General features: G+C 51.6%; 2 protein-coding genes across 3 annotated transcripts; both read right to left on the bottom strand.

Moving 5' to 3' along the window:
* Positions 1-1,116: 1,116 nt before the first annotated feature.
* Positions 1,117-4,967, bottom strand: LOC147413497 (keratin, type II cytoskeletal 6A-like). Its single transcript, XM_086478760.1, has 9 exons — positions 4,458-4,967; positions 3,373-3,587; positions 3,114-3,174; positions 2,851-2,946; positions 2,512-2,676; positions 2,252-2,377; positions 1,802-2,022; positions 1,478-1,512; positions 1,117-1,370 (listed from the first exon to the last, which is right to left on the bottom strand). Exons 1-9 carry the CDS (start codon positions 4,965-4,967, stop codon positions 1,117-1,119), a joined length of 1,683 nt encoding a protein of 560 aa, XP_086334886.1.
* Positions 4,968-10,036: 5,069 nt separating this feature from the next.
* LOC104348795 (keratin, type II cytoskeletal 6C-like) lies at positions 10,037-13,926 on the bottom strand. 2 transcript variants are annotated; one of them, XM_086478759.1, is made up of 11 exons: positions 13,578-13,926; positions 13,342-13,517; positions 12,382-12,596; positions 12,123-12,183; positions 11,860-11,955; positions 11,521-11,685; positions 11,261-11,386; positions 10,811-11,031; positions 10,475-10,509; positions 10,300-10,368; positions 10,037-10,257 (listed from the first exon to the last, which is right to left on the bottom strand). In XM_086478759.1, the coding sequence occupies exons 1-11, from the start codon at positions 13,924-13,926 to the stop codon at positions 10,037-10,039; spliced, it is 1,734 nt and encodes a 577-aa protein (XP_086334885.1). The 2 variants fall into 2 exon arrangements, with proteins under 2 accessions (XP_086334885.1, XP_086334884.1); XM_086478758.1 differs by having other exon boundaries at positions 10,037-10,368; positions 13,342-13,926.
* Between the last annotated feature and the right edge of the window lie 4,661 nt (positions 13,927-18,587).

The raw sequence follows: 18,587 nt of genomic DNA, 5'->3' as shown, positions 1-18,587 counted from the left end.
TGTCCCAACCACACTGTCCCTTCTGGTGGCCCTGCCTGCCTTGCTCCTGAGGTGCCCATCAACTCAGGGCTGGACACTTCATCCTGCCACGCTTGGGATGAGCACAATCCCCTCACTTGATGGCCATGAAGTTGACGTCGCATGTTCCCTTGCTGCGCCATGCTCCTCACAGCCATGGCTCTCCCACCCTGCAGAGAGATGGGGAGTCTACTGTGGAGGAGCAAGATGGCACCTTCTAAGAGGAGAGAGAAGGACCATCTTTCTCAGCCGGGCAGTTCATTCTGCTCAGTGATTTGCACCATAGGACAGAGCGCTGTAGGCATTGCTGGTCCTTACGGCAATAAACAAAGGGTGTTTTCCCTCCCCTGGGGACCATTAAGTGATAAGACGACACAAAGATGTGTTTTCATCTGTCTGCAGTTTATTGGTAATGAAAGAACTTGGAGGAAAAGGGTGCTGGTAGAAAGCAACCATGCAGCAGGTTTCACGCAACAGAAGGTTTGCAATAAGGCCGTACATACATCAGGTGTGAAGGAGAAGAGGGAAAGGGATCTATAAAATATTAAAGCTGCCAAATTACTCCACCAAGGGAAGGTGGACATCTTCAGAGACCTGTTTCTCACTCCTAAATCTGACTATGAGACATTATCACATTTCTTCTGCTTATGTGAATTCCTGATATAGCTGAAACAAGCATGTGGGTAACATGCAGGACACGGGGAAGTCGCAAGGGAAACATGGCCATTGAAAAAGAGACCTTAAAAAGTGAAAGGAAAGAGCAGTTTTATACACGCTCCTCCTCAGCCAGCACATCAGCCGGGGGTAGCAGCAAGAAGCGCAGCCAAAGATGCTCGGATGAGCTCTGCAGTCCCTGCTACCCACGAGGGAGATCTTTCATCCCTGGTGACCGGTGGAGCTCAGAGGGGAGCTGGGCTCTGCCGACAGGATGGTGTTTGGCTGCAAATCTCCCCTTGGGCAGGATGATTTAAGGAGGTTCTGAGCTGTAAGGGAAACAGTCCGTTTCTTTGCTGGATACCGCTTCAGGATGGAAGGGGCTGTGTTCTGGCTGGAGAAAGGAAAAGGTGCTGCTTTCCTTGGAGGGACTGAGGTGAGGGCTCAGTATCTTACACCTGAAGATTTGACCGTTGTGGTTGTGACACATCTCCGCACAGAGGAGGATCCACCCCCTGCGACGAAGTTGCCACCTGCAGAGCTGCACATTCTTCCACTTCCAGAGGAGAAGCCACCACTGACTATTCCTCCTCCCACGCCACAACTGCCTCCAATGATGCTTCCTCCTCCAGCCGCACATACTCCTCCTCCCATGCCACCAGCTCTGCCTCCAGCGATGGTGGTTCTGCCTACCACAGCTGCAAGAGAAGGACAGGCTCACTGTACGTCAGGTGACAGCCTGGGAATCCTCACGAAACCCAGGGCAAAAGCCATTCTGCAGAGAAGACGATGTACAGATACTTACAGACATTTACGTTGGATGGGTTATCTCCGCAGAGCCTGTGTAGGGAAAGGAACACAAGTTGCAAATCTAACACAAGAGAAGGCAATCAAGCCCCATGCATTTTCCCAGGTAGCCTGTTTATTTCTTGTTTCATTTAACATCAACAAAAACCACAGAGAAATAATCCCTGTGGGGGCCTCGTTTCTATTTCAGGCTTAAATCTTGGTAAAAAAATGGAAGTAAATCAGATTCCAGCATCAAATGGGTTGTCAGAGTTGATTAAACCTCAGCCTGTCCCAAAGAGGGACAGTATCTTGGTCAGGCCAACCTGACAGCAGGTCTCACCTGTTCTCCTCCCCCTCCAGCAGCTTCCTGTACATGGCAATCTCAATGTCCAGCGCAAGCTTGGTGTTCAGCAGCTCCTGGTACTCCTTCAGCAAGCGAGCCAGCTCCTCCTTGTCTTTGCTCAGGGCACATTCCAGCTCTTCCAATTTCCTCCTGGCATCCTTGAGGGCCATCTCGCCCCGCTCCTCGGCCTCAGCAATCGCTGACTGCAGCTGATGGATCTGAGGAAGGACAAAGAAAAGCGGTTTCTCAGTTCCCTTCTGCACACCCTCCACGGGAGCAGTCCTCAAGGCACAAAATGGGTGGAAAAGAGGCAGGAACCATCAGTCTCCTCCAGAGGACCTGGATTTCAACAACTATGTTTCCCTCACGCTATCCTTAGCGCACCACCCAGCTCAGTCGAGACCCAGCCTGATGCCGTTACCCAAGAAGATGCTGAGGAACCCCTACCTGCTTCTTCACGTTCTCGATCTCAGCTCGCAGCCTCTGGACGTTCCGGGTCAACTCTTGGATCTCTATCTTGGTGTTGCGGAGGCTGTCCCCGTGCCTTCCAGCAGTGTTCTGCAGCTCTTCATACTGAGGGCACGGACACAAAGCAACCCACCGGTGACACAACCCGTCAGGAACTCGGGCGGTTCCCTTGCTCTGTGGCAGGGGAGCCAGCGCTCAGCGGAGACTGTCCCCGGTGCCTTGACTGCTCCCCAACTCACCCGGCTCTGGTACCAAGCCTCAGCTTCAGCTCTGCTGCTCTGAGCGATCTGCTCGTACTGGCGCCTGACCTCCTCGATGATGCTGTCCAGATCCAGGTGCCGGTTATTGTCCATGGACACCACCACGGACAGGTCCCGGCTGATCGTCTGCATCTGAGCCAGCTCCTGCGGGCGAAACGTGACTTAGCCTGACCACCCGAGGAGGGGAGAAGAGAGCAGCAGCTCCAGGCAGCCTCTCCAGACCAAATCCACACGGGCACGCAACCCAACCTCGGCGCCTTTGGCCACCGCACACCTCATTGCAGCTCCAGCCACCCCAGGGGAAGGGAGAGCTCTTACCTCCTCGTACATGCACCTCAGGAAGCTGATTTCGTCCGTCAGAGCTCCCACTTTGGCTTCCAACTCTACTTTAGTCATGTAGGCACAGTCCACATCCTAAAGGAAAGATCACACAGACAGACAACGGCTTCCTCCCACCCCACAGGAGATGTTGGCAGCCAGTGCCACCTCTTGGAAGCTGCCCGGCTTGGTGCTGCCTCCTTCCCTCGCCTTTGCAGCCTCTCCCCCCACACCCCCTCACTCCTGGTGCCTCTGGGACTCACCTTCTTGAGCACCACAAACTCGTTCTCAGCAGCGGTGCGCCTGTTGATTTCTTCTTCGTACCTGTTGAAGGGGACAAGAGAAGAGGAGTGTCTCGGACTGCTCCTCAGTCCACCTGTGGCAGCCCCTGCCCTCCACGGCAACCTCCGTCCCGTTTCTGCAGAGCTCCACAGCAAGGGGAAGAGAGTGTGGAAATCTCCAGGCTGGCCTGGCTCTGCTGTCCGGCTGCTCACGTCTTCCTCCGTCTCTCCCCGCACTTACTTGGTTTTGTACTCCTCCACGTATTGCCGCATGTTCTGCAGTTCCGACTCCAGCTGTCCCCTCTGCCCCAGGAGGGCTTCTAGCCTCCTCCTCAGGTTCTGGATGTAGTTTTCAAAGATGACATCCAGGTTCTTCCTGGGCCCCGAAGGGCCTTGCTGTTGGAGGAGCTCCCACTTGGTGGAGAGGACCTTGTTCTGTTGCTCCAGGAAGCGGACCTGAAAGCCCACAACGGTGTGTGTGAGAGATTCACCCGGGGAGACATCGCACTGCTCAAACCTCCTGCTTAGTTGGGAGGCCAAGGGAATCATTGCCCAAATCCCCAACAGGATCGTGGCTAGTCAAAAGACAGTTTTCCAAGAGGAAGATTCCTCCCTTCTTTCTCCTCTCTTTTCAATTGTCCTTGAATTTCTCCTCTTTTCTCCTCCTACATTTCTTTTTTTTATTATTTATTGGAATGATTACGTTCTAGATTTACAGATATTTGTATTTCAAATTTCAAATTTTGACCCACATTAATTTGCAGAAGCATCAGATCATCTTTTACCTTCCAGTAAATGAAATCCCACACGTCTCAATATCGTAGAACATTCCTCTTATACAAGAAGTACTCAATATATAAGGCATATATTTAAAAAACTATGAAGAATGTTATAACCAACGTTCTCCCGGTGCAGATAGTCAAAAGAATACTCATCTGTACTTGAACTGCAATAAGGAACAACCAGGAATTAATTGAAAGCTCATTACTACGTTCTACATTCCTCGAGAAGAAACTAACCTTGAAGGACAGGCTTAAAGAACCGCTTAGGATAACTGAGCATATGATGATCACTTTGGCCTGACTGCACAGAGAACACTAGAGAAAAGAGCTAGGGAAGAATTTGGATCAACTCAACCTGGAAAAGTCCTTTGGTTTCTCTGCAGATATAAAATCTTTACATTTCCTTAGGAGGACTCAATGAAAACACTACCAGCCTTCCAGACCTGCCAACACTGAGCTGAGAAGGACACTATGTCCCTCTCCACAGGACAGGAATGTTCCTCAGAGTCCCCATTCCCAAGCAAATACAGTTCCAGCCTCTCACCTTGTCAATGAAAGAGGCAAACTGATTGTTAAGAGTCTTGATCTGCTCCTTCTCCTGGCACTTCACTTGTTGGATCTGAGGATCAATATCAACATGGACCGGCCGCAGGAGGGTTGGGTCAACCTGCACCGGCTGGATGCCTCCAGGGAACCCAGGACCACCTCTCACAGGGCCACCAAAGCTGCCTATTCCTCCACCAATGACACCTCCTCCAATGCTGCCAAATCCTCCTCCATAGCCTCCACCAAAGCCACCAATTCTACATCCGTATCCACCGCCATAAGAGCCACCCATGGAAATTCTTCCGCTGCCACCCATGTTATGGAGGCTCCTGCTGCTAAAACCTCCACAACGTCCGCTGCCTCCGATTCCCCTGGACGTGGAGAAGGAGCTATAGCTGATCCTGCTTCTGCCCCCACTTCCTCCAAAGCCACCACCGATGGCAGAGCAAGAGCTGTATCCCCTTCTGCTTCCGCCTCCAAAGCTTCTACAGATTGACTGCCGAGACATGGCTGTTTCTTCCAAGCAGAGTCAAAATCGGGAAGAGCAGAAAGACCAACGGAGCTGTGCTGGTGAGGGATGAATGCAGAGAGAAGTGTGCACAGTCTTCTCTGGCTCCACAGCTTCAGGCATTCCCTTTTATCTGTTTCTGGAGGTGGGCTGGGTCTACCAGGGCGTGAAGAGGAAACAAATTTACTGTCTTCATCAGCTTGGTGCGGTTAACAGATTTTTGCCAAATTGTTGACTCCACCCAGAAATACGCTTTGCAATGCAGAAGAGAATAAAAGAGCAAGAGCATTGAAACAGGTCTCAGTGAGTAAGTGGACACTCATATCTTTATGGGATCTGGAAAAATATGTTTTACGGTGATGTAGTCATGTTCTTCCCTCCTCCCACATTTCTACGTGTTCTTAACGATTTTGCAGTTTCTCTAGATCTGGATCTTTTGCACTGACATTCAATGTCAAGCAAGCATTTTTGGGGAAAAGCAACTAGAATGAGACTTTCACAATTCCCCCAAGCACACCCCAAATCTCCTCCGTCAGTGGAAAACTGCTGATGGCTTTCCAAGAGGCAGTTTCCCAGGGCAGAGCGAAAATACCACACATTAACATTTAACAACAGTCAGCATTTCTTTTTTATCAGGAAAGGAGGTGCTTAGTTCCTTTCCTAAGAGCATCAGTTGGGATGGGAGTGCCTTCTTCTAGGGCACGTTCCTGCAGAATGTGTCTCCCAGAGTCTGAGATAACCAGGTACGGAGACTCTGAGCACGAGAGCAGAACGAGCCAGAGAACAAGGATGTCCAAGCTCCTTCCTTGTGCTTTTCAGGTGGCCACAGGGATTGCTGAACCTGCAGAGGACTGAAAGGACGCTCCGGGCACTAGATATGGTAATGATGATTGAAGACAGACGAATAGCAGAGAAATGCAGGCAGGGATAACAGAAACTGGTTAAAATGATTTATTTTTTTACTTAAGCTGGTAGGCAAATGATCAGGCTGAGTTCACTCTACTTGATCATTTTGAAATAAGGGGCAACTAAAAAGCAGAAGAAGCCCCGATGCTTTCTTAAGTAAAAACAGTTCAGGTATTGCTGTATATGAAGTCTGCTCTGGCGTCTTTGCTCGCATCTTTGGTCACAGTAAATTTGGAGGGGGAGAGAGAAGGGGTGCTGACGAAATTAACTTTAGAAAAATGTATTTTTAAGACAACAACTGCTGCTTCAAACTGGAAAAGAATAATGTTTAATTTTGTGCACAGGCTTTCTGACTATGATGTAGGAACTTCACCTGAAAGAAATCTTGCAGATATGTTCTGAATCTCATTAATCAAATACACATTTTAGTTATATGTATGAATTTTTAAAAAAAAAAAAAAGTTTTCCTAGTGCTTAATTCCTGAAAATCATCAATAAATGTCAAGCGAAATAAGTTCTAAAGCCTTTTAGGCATTTCAGCAGTCCAATATTACACTGTATTTAAGCTTCCAAAGTGGAACATACCTGTGTTTGGATTTACACAATGACCCATAAGGTTTGTGCCACTACATGTTGTTTGAAGGTATCACTAGATATCAGCCGGCAGCCACAAACACTTCAAATCTTTTGAAAAACCAGCCCAGAGAATCACTTTCAAAAGCCACCAGAGGAATCAGAAACATAAACGCCTTTGACTGCCACTGAGACAGAGGCTGCTGGACACCCTCCAATGGGGCACAGGGGAGTGGAGACCGTTCCCCTTGAGGGACACAAGTCTTGGTTGGCCAGGGGTTATCCTACTCTTGAGGGACAACTCTTGGTTGGCCAAGGGGTTATCCTACTCTTGAGGGACACAAGTCTTGGTTGGCCAGGGGTTATCCAGCTGTGTGTGGCCTGCCCCATGCAACACGCTGCAGCTGGAGAATGGGCAGCCACCCCTAGGGCTGGGAGGGGACACCTTCCCTCTCAAAAGCAGCTGGAATGGTGAGGGTCTTTTTTCTCAGTTGTTATCCCCAAGGCAGACAGTTAAGCTCTCCAGATCATTCTGCAGTCCCGTGCACCGGCTCACGACGAGCTCTCCCAGGGAGGTGCAGGGTAGCTCAGTTTGCAGTTGCAGAAAGCAGGTCATCTCTGCTCGTGGCCTCCCTCCAGATTGCCAAACGCCAGTAGCCGCCTTTCTCGGTAGCAGCATGACTTGGTTGTAACATCCCACATGGCGGCTCCACAACGAGGGGGAAGATCTGTTAAGTCAGCCAAATGCCTGGATGCTGACCACATTCAGCTCATACGATAAGACGCCCAGATTGAGTCACTCTGACGTCTTCAGACAAGATGTGAAGATTACGCCAAACCTGGAGTCACTTCAGCCTCCTCCAGGTAAGATTCAGTACCAAGCCTGAGCTCCAGCCGTTCCTTCAGATCTCTTACACAAGGAGCTGGGCACAGTACAATCATCAACGCCCGGCAAAATGTAAACTCTGCAGAAAGTGTAGATGGAGACCAAGCCAGGCTGCAGCTTCGGATCTCACACAGCAAAGAGGTTCTGGGACGAAACTCAAGGAGGATGTTGCAATGACTCCTCACAACAATGCCTACCACGCCGTCTTTCAGATTTTAAAGCCAAAAAGAAGCATAGTCTTAAAATTAACAACCAAAACAGGTGACTCTTGCCCCAAGCCAAACCCCAAAGTGCTCTTGGCGCAGCCCCAGCTTCTCCGAGGCCTTGCCTTCTCATTGCCTTCTGTTGGGGCCAAACCCAGCCACCTTGCTCGGCTCTAGCACACTTCTGCTGGCCTCCAAAGGCAGTAGAAGGCCCTCTTCCAAGAGCCCTGGAACCGTTCCCCACTGCCTTGCCTGGACCTCTTCCGAGGTCTGCAGCTTCCTGACCTGCTGCGGGGACACTGGCAGCTCACAGCACGTTCTTGTCACCCTCCTGAACCACCACCAAAAGAGCTTTCGATCTCTTTGATCTCTTCTTGTGGTGGAGGAACTGAAGTGCAGCACAGCGCAGCACGCACCAGCATTCTTACTCCACTCTTGCTCCCACACACCCTCCACAAGCTCGACCCAATCTCTCCCTCTTGCTCTTAATTTTAATGAAGAGGCACTGGGGGAATTCATTGATTTCTCAGGGAGCTGATGGGTACCTGAACCCACGGGCTTGGGGTGAGTCCTGCCTTCCCAGCCCTTTGTGTTCCCACTCCTTGCCAAGGAAGGGGAGGATGAGTGAGTGGTTCTCAAGCACTCCTGGTGCTCGTAGGGTGCCGAGTTGTGCAGCCTGCCTGGCCGCAGCCTACTCGCACACCAGAGGGCAGGTACTTGGCCAACATCCATGTCCATGCTTACAGGCGGCTGTAAACCCGCCCGCCCACCACTGCCCACAAGACTCCTAACGTTGCCACCTTCCCCTACCACAAAGCAAAGTCCACTCCAAGGCAGGAAACTCAGATGAACTGACAACAGCAGATAGATCTGATGTCTGCTCCCGCCCTGCCGCTGCCGATTTCCATCATCAATCAACCTGCTTGGATCTCTACTGGTTTGGCCACTATGCACTGGCAGCATTCCTGCACAAATCCCATCACTTTCTGTTTGTGATTTCAGCATACCCTGGTCACAGCTTCTTCCTGCACTGAAAATCGGAAATCCAAGAGGGAGACCGATAGAAGTGCTTTCCTGGAGCAGCAGGAATTTCTATGTTAGCAGACCACTCTGGTAAGATGTGACATGGGTAACAGGGCACTGAGTGTCTTAGTTTGCATAAAGTCTGAGCCTAAACATTGGCACGGGGTAGCCTGTAGCCACCTCGTTGATACAGAAGGTGCTGGAACCCCCTGTGCTGGAGGTTTCCAGGCACAACAGAGGAAGACATGAGCTGGGGCAGTAACTATACATGATTCCAAGTTTGTGGCTGTATCAGACCTGCCCAAAAATTTAGCAGCCTCCTGAATTCCTCCAGTTTGGGCTCCCGGTGCTCCTGTCTGCTCATATTTACTGCACATTGTGTGACTTGAGCATCCAGAACCCCACCAGTCTGGGGATGGGCTCGTGACTTCAGGCCCTGCAATGACTGATAAAAGTCAAGAGGCATCGCCCACGCAGGGACACTTGCCTGGCTCTCTCCACACACCCAATCAGTTCCCCCCAAGCACAGCCATGACACGCCGAGCAGAACCACCCACAACTTCCCACCAAGTTGCTTCCCCAACAAAAAAAACCACCTTGCCCCATAGAAGGGGCTCCCAAAGCAGTGACACAAAGCCATCGTGAATGTTCTCTGCAATTTATTGAGGATGGCAACATCCCGAGGAAGTAGGGCATACCACAAACAGAAGAGGAAGGGAGGTGGGGACAGTACATCTCGTTCCATGTCACAGGGGGCCTGGCACTGAAGAGCAAGCTCTGTTCTCCTTAGAAAAAGTCCACGTGTGTGTGTGAGGTGTTACCAGGTGTCACGGGGAGCGAGGACAAGTGGGACTGGAAGCCACGGCTCCAGAGAGAGCTCCTGCTCACAGCCAGGCTGCCCAGGTGCTCCTCCGTGGGGCAGTTTATCCCTCTGGCCACCTGCCGAGAAGATGCTCCCTCCCCAGCTCTGCCAAGGGACGAGTCCCGCTTGCCCCACACCTCCCCGCGCCCCGAAGGCGAGTGAATGGAAGCAGCAGGATGTACCGCATGCAGAAGCACCCCAGGGGTACGGCTGTCGAGGAAGGGACGTGAGGAGAGAGGAGGAAAGAGGAGGTTTATACACATTTGCCACGAGGCAGCCAGACATGTACAGCACAGCAGGAAAGGCAGAGCCTTGCCCTCCTGTAAACCAGCTCTCCGTGCTGGGTATCCACAGGCGAGACTTGCCTTTGCTCACAGGGGGATTTCATCACCGGGCTTGGGGCTAGCGAGCGGCTCGCCAGGGCTCTTGGTGGGACATGGTGCTGCCGCCAGCCGCCCTTGGCGGGACCAAGCCAGGGAGATGAGCTGGTAGGCGGCGGGCCGTGCGGGACACGGTTCGTTTCATTGCAGGATGCCGGAGCTGGATCTAAGGGGGCTGGGCTGCTGCCGGGAGGACAGGGGAGATGCTTCTTTCCTTTTCAATCTGCCTTTGGGGCTCAGAATCTCACGCCTGAAGATTTGACCGAGGTGGTCGTGACGCATCTCCGTACAGAGGACGATCCCCCACCGGAGCTGAAGTTGCCACCTCCCGAGCCGCACATCCTTCCACTTCCAGAAGAGAAGCCACCGCCGTACATTCCTCCTCCCATCCCACAGCTGCCGCCCATGCTTCCTCCTCCAAAGCTGCCTCCTACTCCACAGACGCCTCCTCCCATTCCTCCTCCCATGCCGCTGCCGCCTCCGAAGCCTCCTCCCATGCCGCTGCCGCCTCCGAAGCCTCCTCCCATGCCTCCTCTGCCTCCGGAGATGGTGGTCCTGCCTACCACAGCTGGAAGAGAAGCACAGGTTACATACCCGTTGTCCACTGGCAGGCTGTATCTCCAAAAAGACATGCTCTACTACTACTTCTCAAGGAAAGAAATGCAGATACTTACAGACATTGACGTTGGACATGCCATCATTGCACAGCCTGTAAAGGAAAACAGGACCAGTTTAGCCTGTGGGAAGTGCACATTTCTCCAGCTGAGAATTTCCCTTTTTTTATGAGGTATATATTACCTACTTTTTCTGAATTTCCCAAGTATTCTTTTAAACAAATGAGCAACCTTCAACTTAACATTCTTATGAGAAATATGGAAAACGTACTTAAGGCTAAGACATAGAGCATGAACGAGAAGAAATTTGTCTTTATACTGCATGCAAAGGTTTTCCCAACACATAGTATCATCTGTCAATATTTTAGGGACATAAACACAAAGAAAGAGAAGTACCTGTTCTCCTCCCCCTCCAGCAGCTTCCTGTACATGGCAATCTCAACGTCCAGCGCGATCTTGATGTTCAGCAGCTCCTGGTACTCCTTCAGCAAGCGAGCCAGCTCCTCCTTGTCTTTGCTCAGGGCACATTCCAGCTCTTCCAATTTCCTCCTGGCATCCTTGAGGGCCATCTCGCCCCGCTCCTCGGCCTCAGCAATCGCTGACTGCAGCTGATGGTTCTGAGGAAGGACACAGAAAAGCGGTTTCTCAGTTCCCTTCTGCACACCCTCCACGGGAGCAGTCCTCAAGGCACAAAATGGGTGGAAAAGAGGCAGGAACCATCAGTCTCCTCCAGAGGACCTGGATTTCAACAACTATGTTTCCCTCACGCTATCCTTAGCGCACCACCCAGCTCAGTCGAGATCCAGCCTGATGCCGTTACCCAAGAAGATGCTGAGGAACCCCTACCTGCTTCTTCACGTTCTCGATCTCAGCCCGCAGCCTCTGGACGTTCCGGGTCAACTCTTGGATCTCTATCTTGGTGTTGCGGAGGCTGTCCCCGTGCCTTCCAGCGGTGTTCTGCAGCTCTTCATACTGAGGGCACGGACACAAAGCAACCCATCGGTGACACAACCCGTCAGGAACTCGGGCGGTTCCCTTGCTCTGTGGCAGGGGAGCCAGCGCTCAGCGGAGACTGTCCCCGGTGCCTTGACTGCTCCCCAACTCACCCGGCTCTGGTACCAAGCCTCAGCTTCAGCTCTGCTGCTCTGAGCGATCTGCTCGTACTGGCGCCTGACCTCCTCGATGATGCTGTCCAGATCCAGGTGCCGGCTGTTGTCCATGGACACCACCACGGACAGGTCCCGGCTGATCGTCTGCATCTGAGCCAGCTCCTGCGGGCGAGACGTGACTTAGCCTGACCACCCGAGGAGGGGGGAAGAGAGCAGCAGCTCCAGGCAGCCTCTCCAGACCAAATCCACACGGGCACGCAGCCCAACCTCGGCGCCTTTGGCCACCGCATACCTCATTGCAGCTCCAGCCACCCCAAGGGAAAGGAGAGCTCTTACCTCCTCGTACATGCACCTCAGGAAGTTGATTTCATCCGTCAGAGCTCCCACCTTGGCTTCCAACTCTACTTTAGTCATGTAGGCACAGTCCACATCCTAAAGGAAAGATCACACAGACAGACAACGGCTTCCTCCCACCCCACAGGAGATGTTGGCAGCCAGTGCCACCTCTTGGAAGCCGCCCGGCTTGGTGCTGCCTCCTTCCCTCGCCTTTGCAGCCTCTCCCCCCACACCCCCTCACTCCTGGTGCCTCTGGGACTCACCTTCTTGAGCACCACAAACTCGTTCTCAGCAGCGGTGCGCCTGTTGATTTCTTCTTCGTACCTGTTGAAGGGGACAAGAGAAGAGGAGTGTCTCGGACTGCTCCTCAGACCGCCAGTGGCAGCCCCTGCCCTCCACGGCAACCTCCGTCCCGTTTCTGCAGAGCTCCACAGCAAGGGGAGGAGAGTGTGGAAATCTCCAGGCTGGCCTGGCTCTGCTGTCCGGCTGCTCACGTCTTCCTCCGTCTCTCCCCGCACTTACTTGGTTTTGTACTCCTCCACGTATTGCCGCATGTTCTGCAGTTCCGACTCCAGCTGTCCCCTCTGCCCCAGGAGGGCTTCTAGCCTCCTCCTCAGGTTCTGGATGTAGTTTTCAAAGATGACATCCAGGTTCTTCCTGGGCCCCGAAGGGCCTTGCTGTTGGAGGAGCTCCCACTTGGTGGAGAGGACCTTGTTCTGTTGCTCCAGGAAGCGGACCTGAAAGCCCACAACGGTGTGTGTGAGAGATTCACCCGGGGAGACATCGCACTGCTCAAACCTCCTGCTTAGTTGGGAGGCCAAGGGAATCGTTTCCAACTATGGCTCGTTCAAACATCCAAGCTCCTGAAGTACATAACAAGCATTACTAAATTCTGAGTCATTTTGAATGTCTCACTTTGGGACAAAGAGGTGCTGCCGATAGAAAACAGCATCCCTATTTTCCATAGCGTCAGTTTTGGACATTGCTGTCATCTTTCCAGTAGTGAAGTCAAGAAAACAATGGGTTTTCCATCAAACTGCACATAAATTCTGGATTTCTTTGGTTCTATTTGAAATTAAAGCAATGCAAAAGTGTTGGGAAGGTATTTAACACTCTTAAGTTTATAAAATCTGTTCCTTGAAGAGAAAGTTTCATCAAAAACAGCAGCACAGTAATGAAAAATCTTATGACAACTGAATGTATGATGATGACTTTACCCTGAATCACTAGAAATTAGGCTGAAGAGACGACAAGCAAGAGAATCTACGGAATGTCCTGCAGGTGTTCTCTTTGTTTTCCGTTAGCATGAAAACCTTGTCTATTGTTCGGTATCACTTAATAAGACCTTAACAATAACTTGCTAATAAGGCGTCAGTCTTGCAAGCTTTAACTAGTACTTGCTGGTAAGAAGAAAATCCCCTTTTCACACCACAAGAAGTTTAACATGCCCACCTCCAAACAAGCCCAGTCCTAAGTTCTCACCTTGTCAATGAAGGAGGCAAACTGATTGTTAAGAGTCTTAATCTGCTCCTTCTCCTGGTTTTTCACTTGCTGGATTTGGGGGTCGATCTCAACATGGACCGGCCGCAGGAGGCTTGGGTCAACTTGCACCGGCTGGATGCCTCCAGGGAAGCCAGGGCCACCAAAGCCACCCATTCCTCCACCACCCATTCCTCCACCAAAGCCACCCATTCCTCCACCACCCATTCCACCCCCACCCATTCCTCCACCAAAGCCACCCATTCCTCCACAACTCATTCCTCCGCCAAAGCCACCCATTCCTCCTCCATAGCCTCCACCGAAACCACCCATTCTGCCTCCGTATCCTCCGCCACCGTAGCATCCACCCACAGTAATTCTTCTGCTGCCACCCATGTTATGGAGGCTCCTGCTGCTAAAACCTCCGCAATGTCCACCTCCTCCACCTCCCCTGGATGAGGAGTATGAACTGTAGCTGATCCTGCTTCTGCCGCCACCTCCTCCAAAGCCACCACCGATGGCAGAGCAAGAGCTGTAGCCCCTTCTACTCCCGCCTCCAAAGCTTCTGCAGACAGACTGCCGAGACATGGCTGTTTCTTCCAAGCAGAGTCAAAATCGAGAAGAGCAGACAGACCAACGGAGCTGTGCTGGTGAGGGATGAATGCAGAGAGAAGTGTGCACAGTCTTCTCTGGCTCCACAGCTTCAGGCACTCCCTTTTATCCACTGCTGGAGGTGGGCTGGGACGGCATGGGCGTGAAGGTGGAAACCAATTTATTATTTTCATCAGCACGGTGTTGTTGACAGATTCTCCGTTGAGCTTTACCATATTTGGGCCTGCCCAGAAACACACCCTGCAATATAGAAGTGAATAAAAGAACAAGAACATTGAAACAGGTCTCAATGACTAAGTGGACACTTATATCTTTATGAGATCTCAGAAATCAACTTTTATGACAATGCACTTTTCTGCAGCCCCTTATTGGATCTCCAGCCTTCGTCAGTGGTTCCCAATAATTCCCGATACGGATCTTTCCAATCAAAGCTCCACTGAAAGGAGAAGTTTTGATGAAATCCCAGCTATAATATAGCTTTCACAATTCCTTAAACACACCCTAAATCCCTTTTTTATATATAAAATTGCCTTTGGCATTTTAGAAGTTTCCCAACCTTGAACGGGAACTCATGACACCAAAGTTTGAAGAGACTCAGCATATTCTCCTGCTAGAAAGGAAAAACATCTCCTTGAAGTAGGTGTGGTGTCACTTTGAATGGGAGTGTCTTCTACCTGTGAATTAAATTCCCTCCAACTGTATCTCCCCAAATTTGTGACAACCAGCTGGCACCTTGGATGATGCTGGAGCAGAGTGAACAAGACAACTTGAAGCATCATGCTCATTCTCTGTGCTCTTCTGAGGACAACAGGGAATGACAACCCATGGAAGAACGAAGGGACACGTCAGGCAGCTGCTCCAGTGACGATGACTGGGGACTGAGAGACAAACACTACAGAAGTGGAACGATGAACAGTTCGAGGTGGTGAGGGGTTCCTGCTGCTCAGCTGAATGTTGCTGACCTGGTTATTTCCAACGATGAGACAACTCAAGTGGAAAAACATGCTGAGAAATGGAGCTATTACAACTTCTAAGGCACAGTATATCCTCTTGATTTCAAATATTCTGTTGGGAAAGGAACATGTTTTAGAAATGTATTCTGTAAGATGTCTCTGAAATAAAGAAGCCCACCTTTGGCTTGCGTGTAAATGAAATTTCAAATAATTACTGATAATGTTCCGGATTACAATAGAAAATATACAATTATATCGATGTGCATGTTCTGAAGAAACTAGATTGTAGGTGTCGGCTAAAACTGAAGTCTGTAAATACTATTTAAAAGGCATTCTGCAGGTATTATCTGTCTGGATATGATCAATCAAACACATGTTTAAGTTAATGAGTGAAATCTATAATGACTTTTCACATTTCCTCAAGATAACAGCCAGCACAAGGGACCAAAAAGTGACAGAGAAAATGTACATTACAGCCCTTCGAAAGATTTAAAACAATAATGAACATGAACTTAGGGTCATTCCAAAGACCCAAGTATGAACATACACTTTCATAAGGAACATTCAGAACCACCCATAAGTCTTGTGCCACTACATGTTGTTTGAAGGTATCACTAGGTCTCAGCCGGCAGCCCTAAATGCTTCACACACTTTGAAAAACCAGCCCAGAGAATCACTTTCAAAAGCCACCAGAGGAATAAGAAACATAAACGCCTTTGACTGCCACTGAGACGGAGGCTGCTGGACACCACGGTCTCCTCACAGAATGGGGCACAGGGGTGCGGAGACCGTTACCCTTGAGGGACACAAGTCTTGGTTGGCCAAGGGTTATCCTACTCTTGAGGGACACAAGTCTGGGTTGGCCAAGGGTTATCCTACTCTTGAGGGACACAAGTCTGGGTTGGCCAGGGGTTATCCAGCTGTGTGTGGCCTGCCCCATGCAACACGCTGCAGCTGGAGAATGGGCAGCCACCCCTAGGGCTGGGAGGGGACACCTTCCCTCTCAAAAGCAGCTGGAATGGTGAGGGTCTTTTTTCTCAGTTGTTATCCCCAAGGCAGACAGTTAAGCTCTCCAGATCATTCTGCAGTCCCGTGCACCGGCTCACAACGAGCTCTCCCAGGGAGGTGCAGGGTAGCTCAGTTTGCAGTTGCAGAAAGCAGGTCATCTCTGCTCGTGGCCTCCCTCCAGATTGCCAAACGCCAGTAGCCGCCTTTCTCGGTAGCAGCATGACTTGGTTGTAACATCCCACATGGCGGCTCCACAACGAGGGGGAAGATCTGTTAAGTCAGCCAAATGCCTGGATGCTGACCACATTCAGCTCATACGATAAGACGCCCAGATTGAGTCACTCTGACGTCTTCAGACAAGATGTGAAGATTACGCCAAACCTGGAGTCACTTCAGCCTCCTCCAGGTAAGATTCAGTACCAAGCCTGAGCTCCAGCCGTTCCTTCAGATCTCTTACACAAGGAGCTGGGCACAGTACAATCATCAACGCCCGGCAAAATGTAAACTCTGCAGAAAGTGTAGATGGAGACCAAGCCAGGCTGCAGCTTCGGATTTCACACAGCAAAGAGGTTCTGGGACGAAACTCAAGGAGGATGTTGCAATGACTCCTCACAACAATGCCTACCACGCCGTCTTTCGGATTTTAAAGCCGAAAAGAAGCATAGTCTTAAAATTAACAACCAAAACAGGTGACTCTTGCCCCAAGCCAAACCCCAAAGTGCTCTTGGCGCAGCCCCAGCTTCTCCGAGGCCTTGCCTTCTCATTGCCTTCTGTTGGGGCCAAACCCAGCCACCTTGCCCGGCTCTAGCACACTTCTGCTGGCCTCCAAAGGCAGTAGAAGGCCCTCTTCCAAGAGCCCTGGAACTGTTCCCCACTGCCTTGCCTGGACCTCTTCCGAGGTCTGCAGCTTCCTGACCTGCTGCGGGGACACTGGCAGCTCACAGCACGTCCTTGTCACCCTCCTGAAGCACCACCAAAAGAGGTTTTGATCCCTTTGATCTCTTCTTGTGGTGGAGGAACTGAAGTGCAGCACAGCGCAGCACGCACCAGCATTCTTACTCCACTCTTGCTCCCACACACCCTCCACAAGCTCGACCCAATCTCTCCCTCTTGCTCTTAATTTTAAAGAAGAGGCACTGGGGGAATTCATCGACTCTTCAGGGAGCTGATGGGTACCTGAGCCCACGGGCTTGGGGTGAGTCCTGCCTTCCCAGCCCTTTGTGTTCCCACTCCTTGCCAAGGAAGGGGAGGATGAGTGAGTGGTTCTCAAGCACTCCTGGTGCTCGTAGGGTGCCGAGTTGTGCAGCCTGCCTGGCCGCAGCCTACTCGCACACCAGAGGGCAGGTACTTGGCCAACATCCATGTCCATGCTTACAGGCGGCTGTAAACCCGCCCGCCCACCACTGCCCACAAAACCACTGCTCTGTTCTTCCCCTAACACATCTCAAAATCTGCTCCACCTGGAGATGATGAGAAGGGAATGTCATGGGAGGGTGCTCAATTGCTTTGGTTGGTACAATGGCTGAGCTATGGATTCCAGGACGGTGCTCCTACCTCAGCTCAATTGCTGCACATTGTGTGACTGGAGCATCCAGAACCCCACCAGTCTGGGGATGGGCTCGTGACTTCAGGCCCTGCAATGACTGATAAAAGTCAAGAGGCATCGCCCACGCAGGGACACTTGCCTGGCTCTCTCCACACACCCAATCAGTTCCCCCCAAGCACAGCCATGACACGCCGAGCAGAACCACCCACAACTTCCCACCAAGTTGCTTCCCCAACAAAAAAAACCACCTTGCCCCATAGAAGGGGCTCCCAAAGCAGTGACACAAAGCCATCGTGAATGTTCTCTGCAATTTATTGAGGATGGCAACATCCCGAGGAAGTAGGGCATACCACAAACAGAAGAGGAAGGGAGGTGGGGACAGTACATCTCGTTCCATGTCACAGGGGGCCTGGCACTGAAGAGCAAGCTCTGTTCTCCTTAGAAAAAGTCCACGTGTGTGTGTGAGGTGTTACCAGGTGTCACGGGGAGCGAGGACAAGTGGGACTGGAAGCCACGGCTCCAGAGAGAGCTCCTGCTCACAGCCAGGCTGCCCAGGTGCTCCTCCGTGGGGCAGTTTATCCCTCTGGCCACCTGCTGAGAAGATGCTCCCTCCCCAGCTCTGCCAAGGGACGAGTCCCGCTTGCCCCACACCTCCCCGCGCCCCGAAGGCGAGTGAATGGAAGCAGCAGGATGTACCGCATGCAGAAGCACCCCAGGGGTACGGCTGTCGAGGAAGGGAGGTGAGGAGAGAGGAGGAAAGAGGAGGTTTATACACATTTGCCACGAGGCAGCCAGACATGTACAGCACAGCAGGAAAGGCAGAGCCTTGCCCTCCTGTAAACCAGCTCTCCGTGCTGGGTATCCACAGGCGAGACTTGCCTTTGCTCACAGGGGGATTTCATCACCGGGCTTGGGGCTAGCGAGCGGCTCGCCAGGGCTCTTGGTGGGACGTGGTGCTGCCGCCAGCCGCCCTTGGCGGGACCAAGCCAGGGAGATGAGCTGGTAGGCGGCGGGCCGTGCGGGACACGGTTCGTTTCATTGCAGGATGCCGGAGCTGGATCTAAGGGGGCTGGGCTGCTGCCGGGAGGACAGGGGAGATGCTTCTTTCCTTTTCAATCTGCCTTTGGGGC

The sequence above is a fragment of the Leptosomus discolor genome, chromosome 27, assembly GCF_034619465.1.
Source record: "Leptosomus discolor isolate bLepDis1 chromosome 27, bLepDis1.hap2, whole genome shotgun sequence".
Taxonomy (NCBI): domain Eukaryota; kingdom Metazoa; phylum Chordata; class Aves; order Leptosomiformes; family Leptosomidae; genus Leptosomus; species Leptosomus discolor.
Note: the sequence above shows the minus strand (reverse complement) of the source record. Positions and strands in the feature narration are given on the sequence as shown.

Bases quoted from the DNA above. Each gene is read 5' to 3' on its own strand.
- LOC147413497 (XM_086478760.1), bottom strand. From the start codon at position 4,967: ATGTCTCGGCAGTCAATCTGTAGAAGCTTTGGAGGCGGAAGCAGAAGG. The intron at 3,175-3,372 runs GTAAGTGCGGGG...CCCCTTCAACAG, and splicing joins GTGGAGGAGTACAAAACCAA to GTACGAAGAAGAAATCAACA. The intron at 1,371-1,477 runs GTAAGTATCTGT...CTTCTCTTGCAG, and splicing joins CCCATCCAACGTAAATGTCT to CTGTGGTAGGCAGAACCACC.
- LOC104348795 (XM_086478758.1), bottom strand. From the start codon at position 13,926: ATGTCTCGGCAGTCTGTCTGCAGAAGCTTTGGAGGCGGGAGTAGAAGG. The intron at 12,597-13,341 runs GTGAGAACTTAG...GTGGGCTTTCAG, and splicing joins TTGCCTCCTTCATTGACAAG to GTCCGCTTCCTGGAGCAACA. The intron at 11,032-11,260 runs GTAGGGGTTCCT...GTCCTTCCTCAG, and splicing joins TCGAGAACGTGAAGAAGCAG to AACCATCAGCTGCAGTCAGC.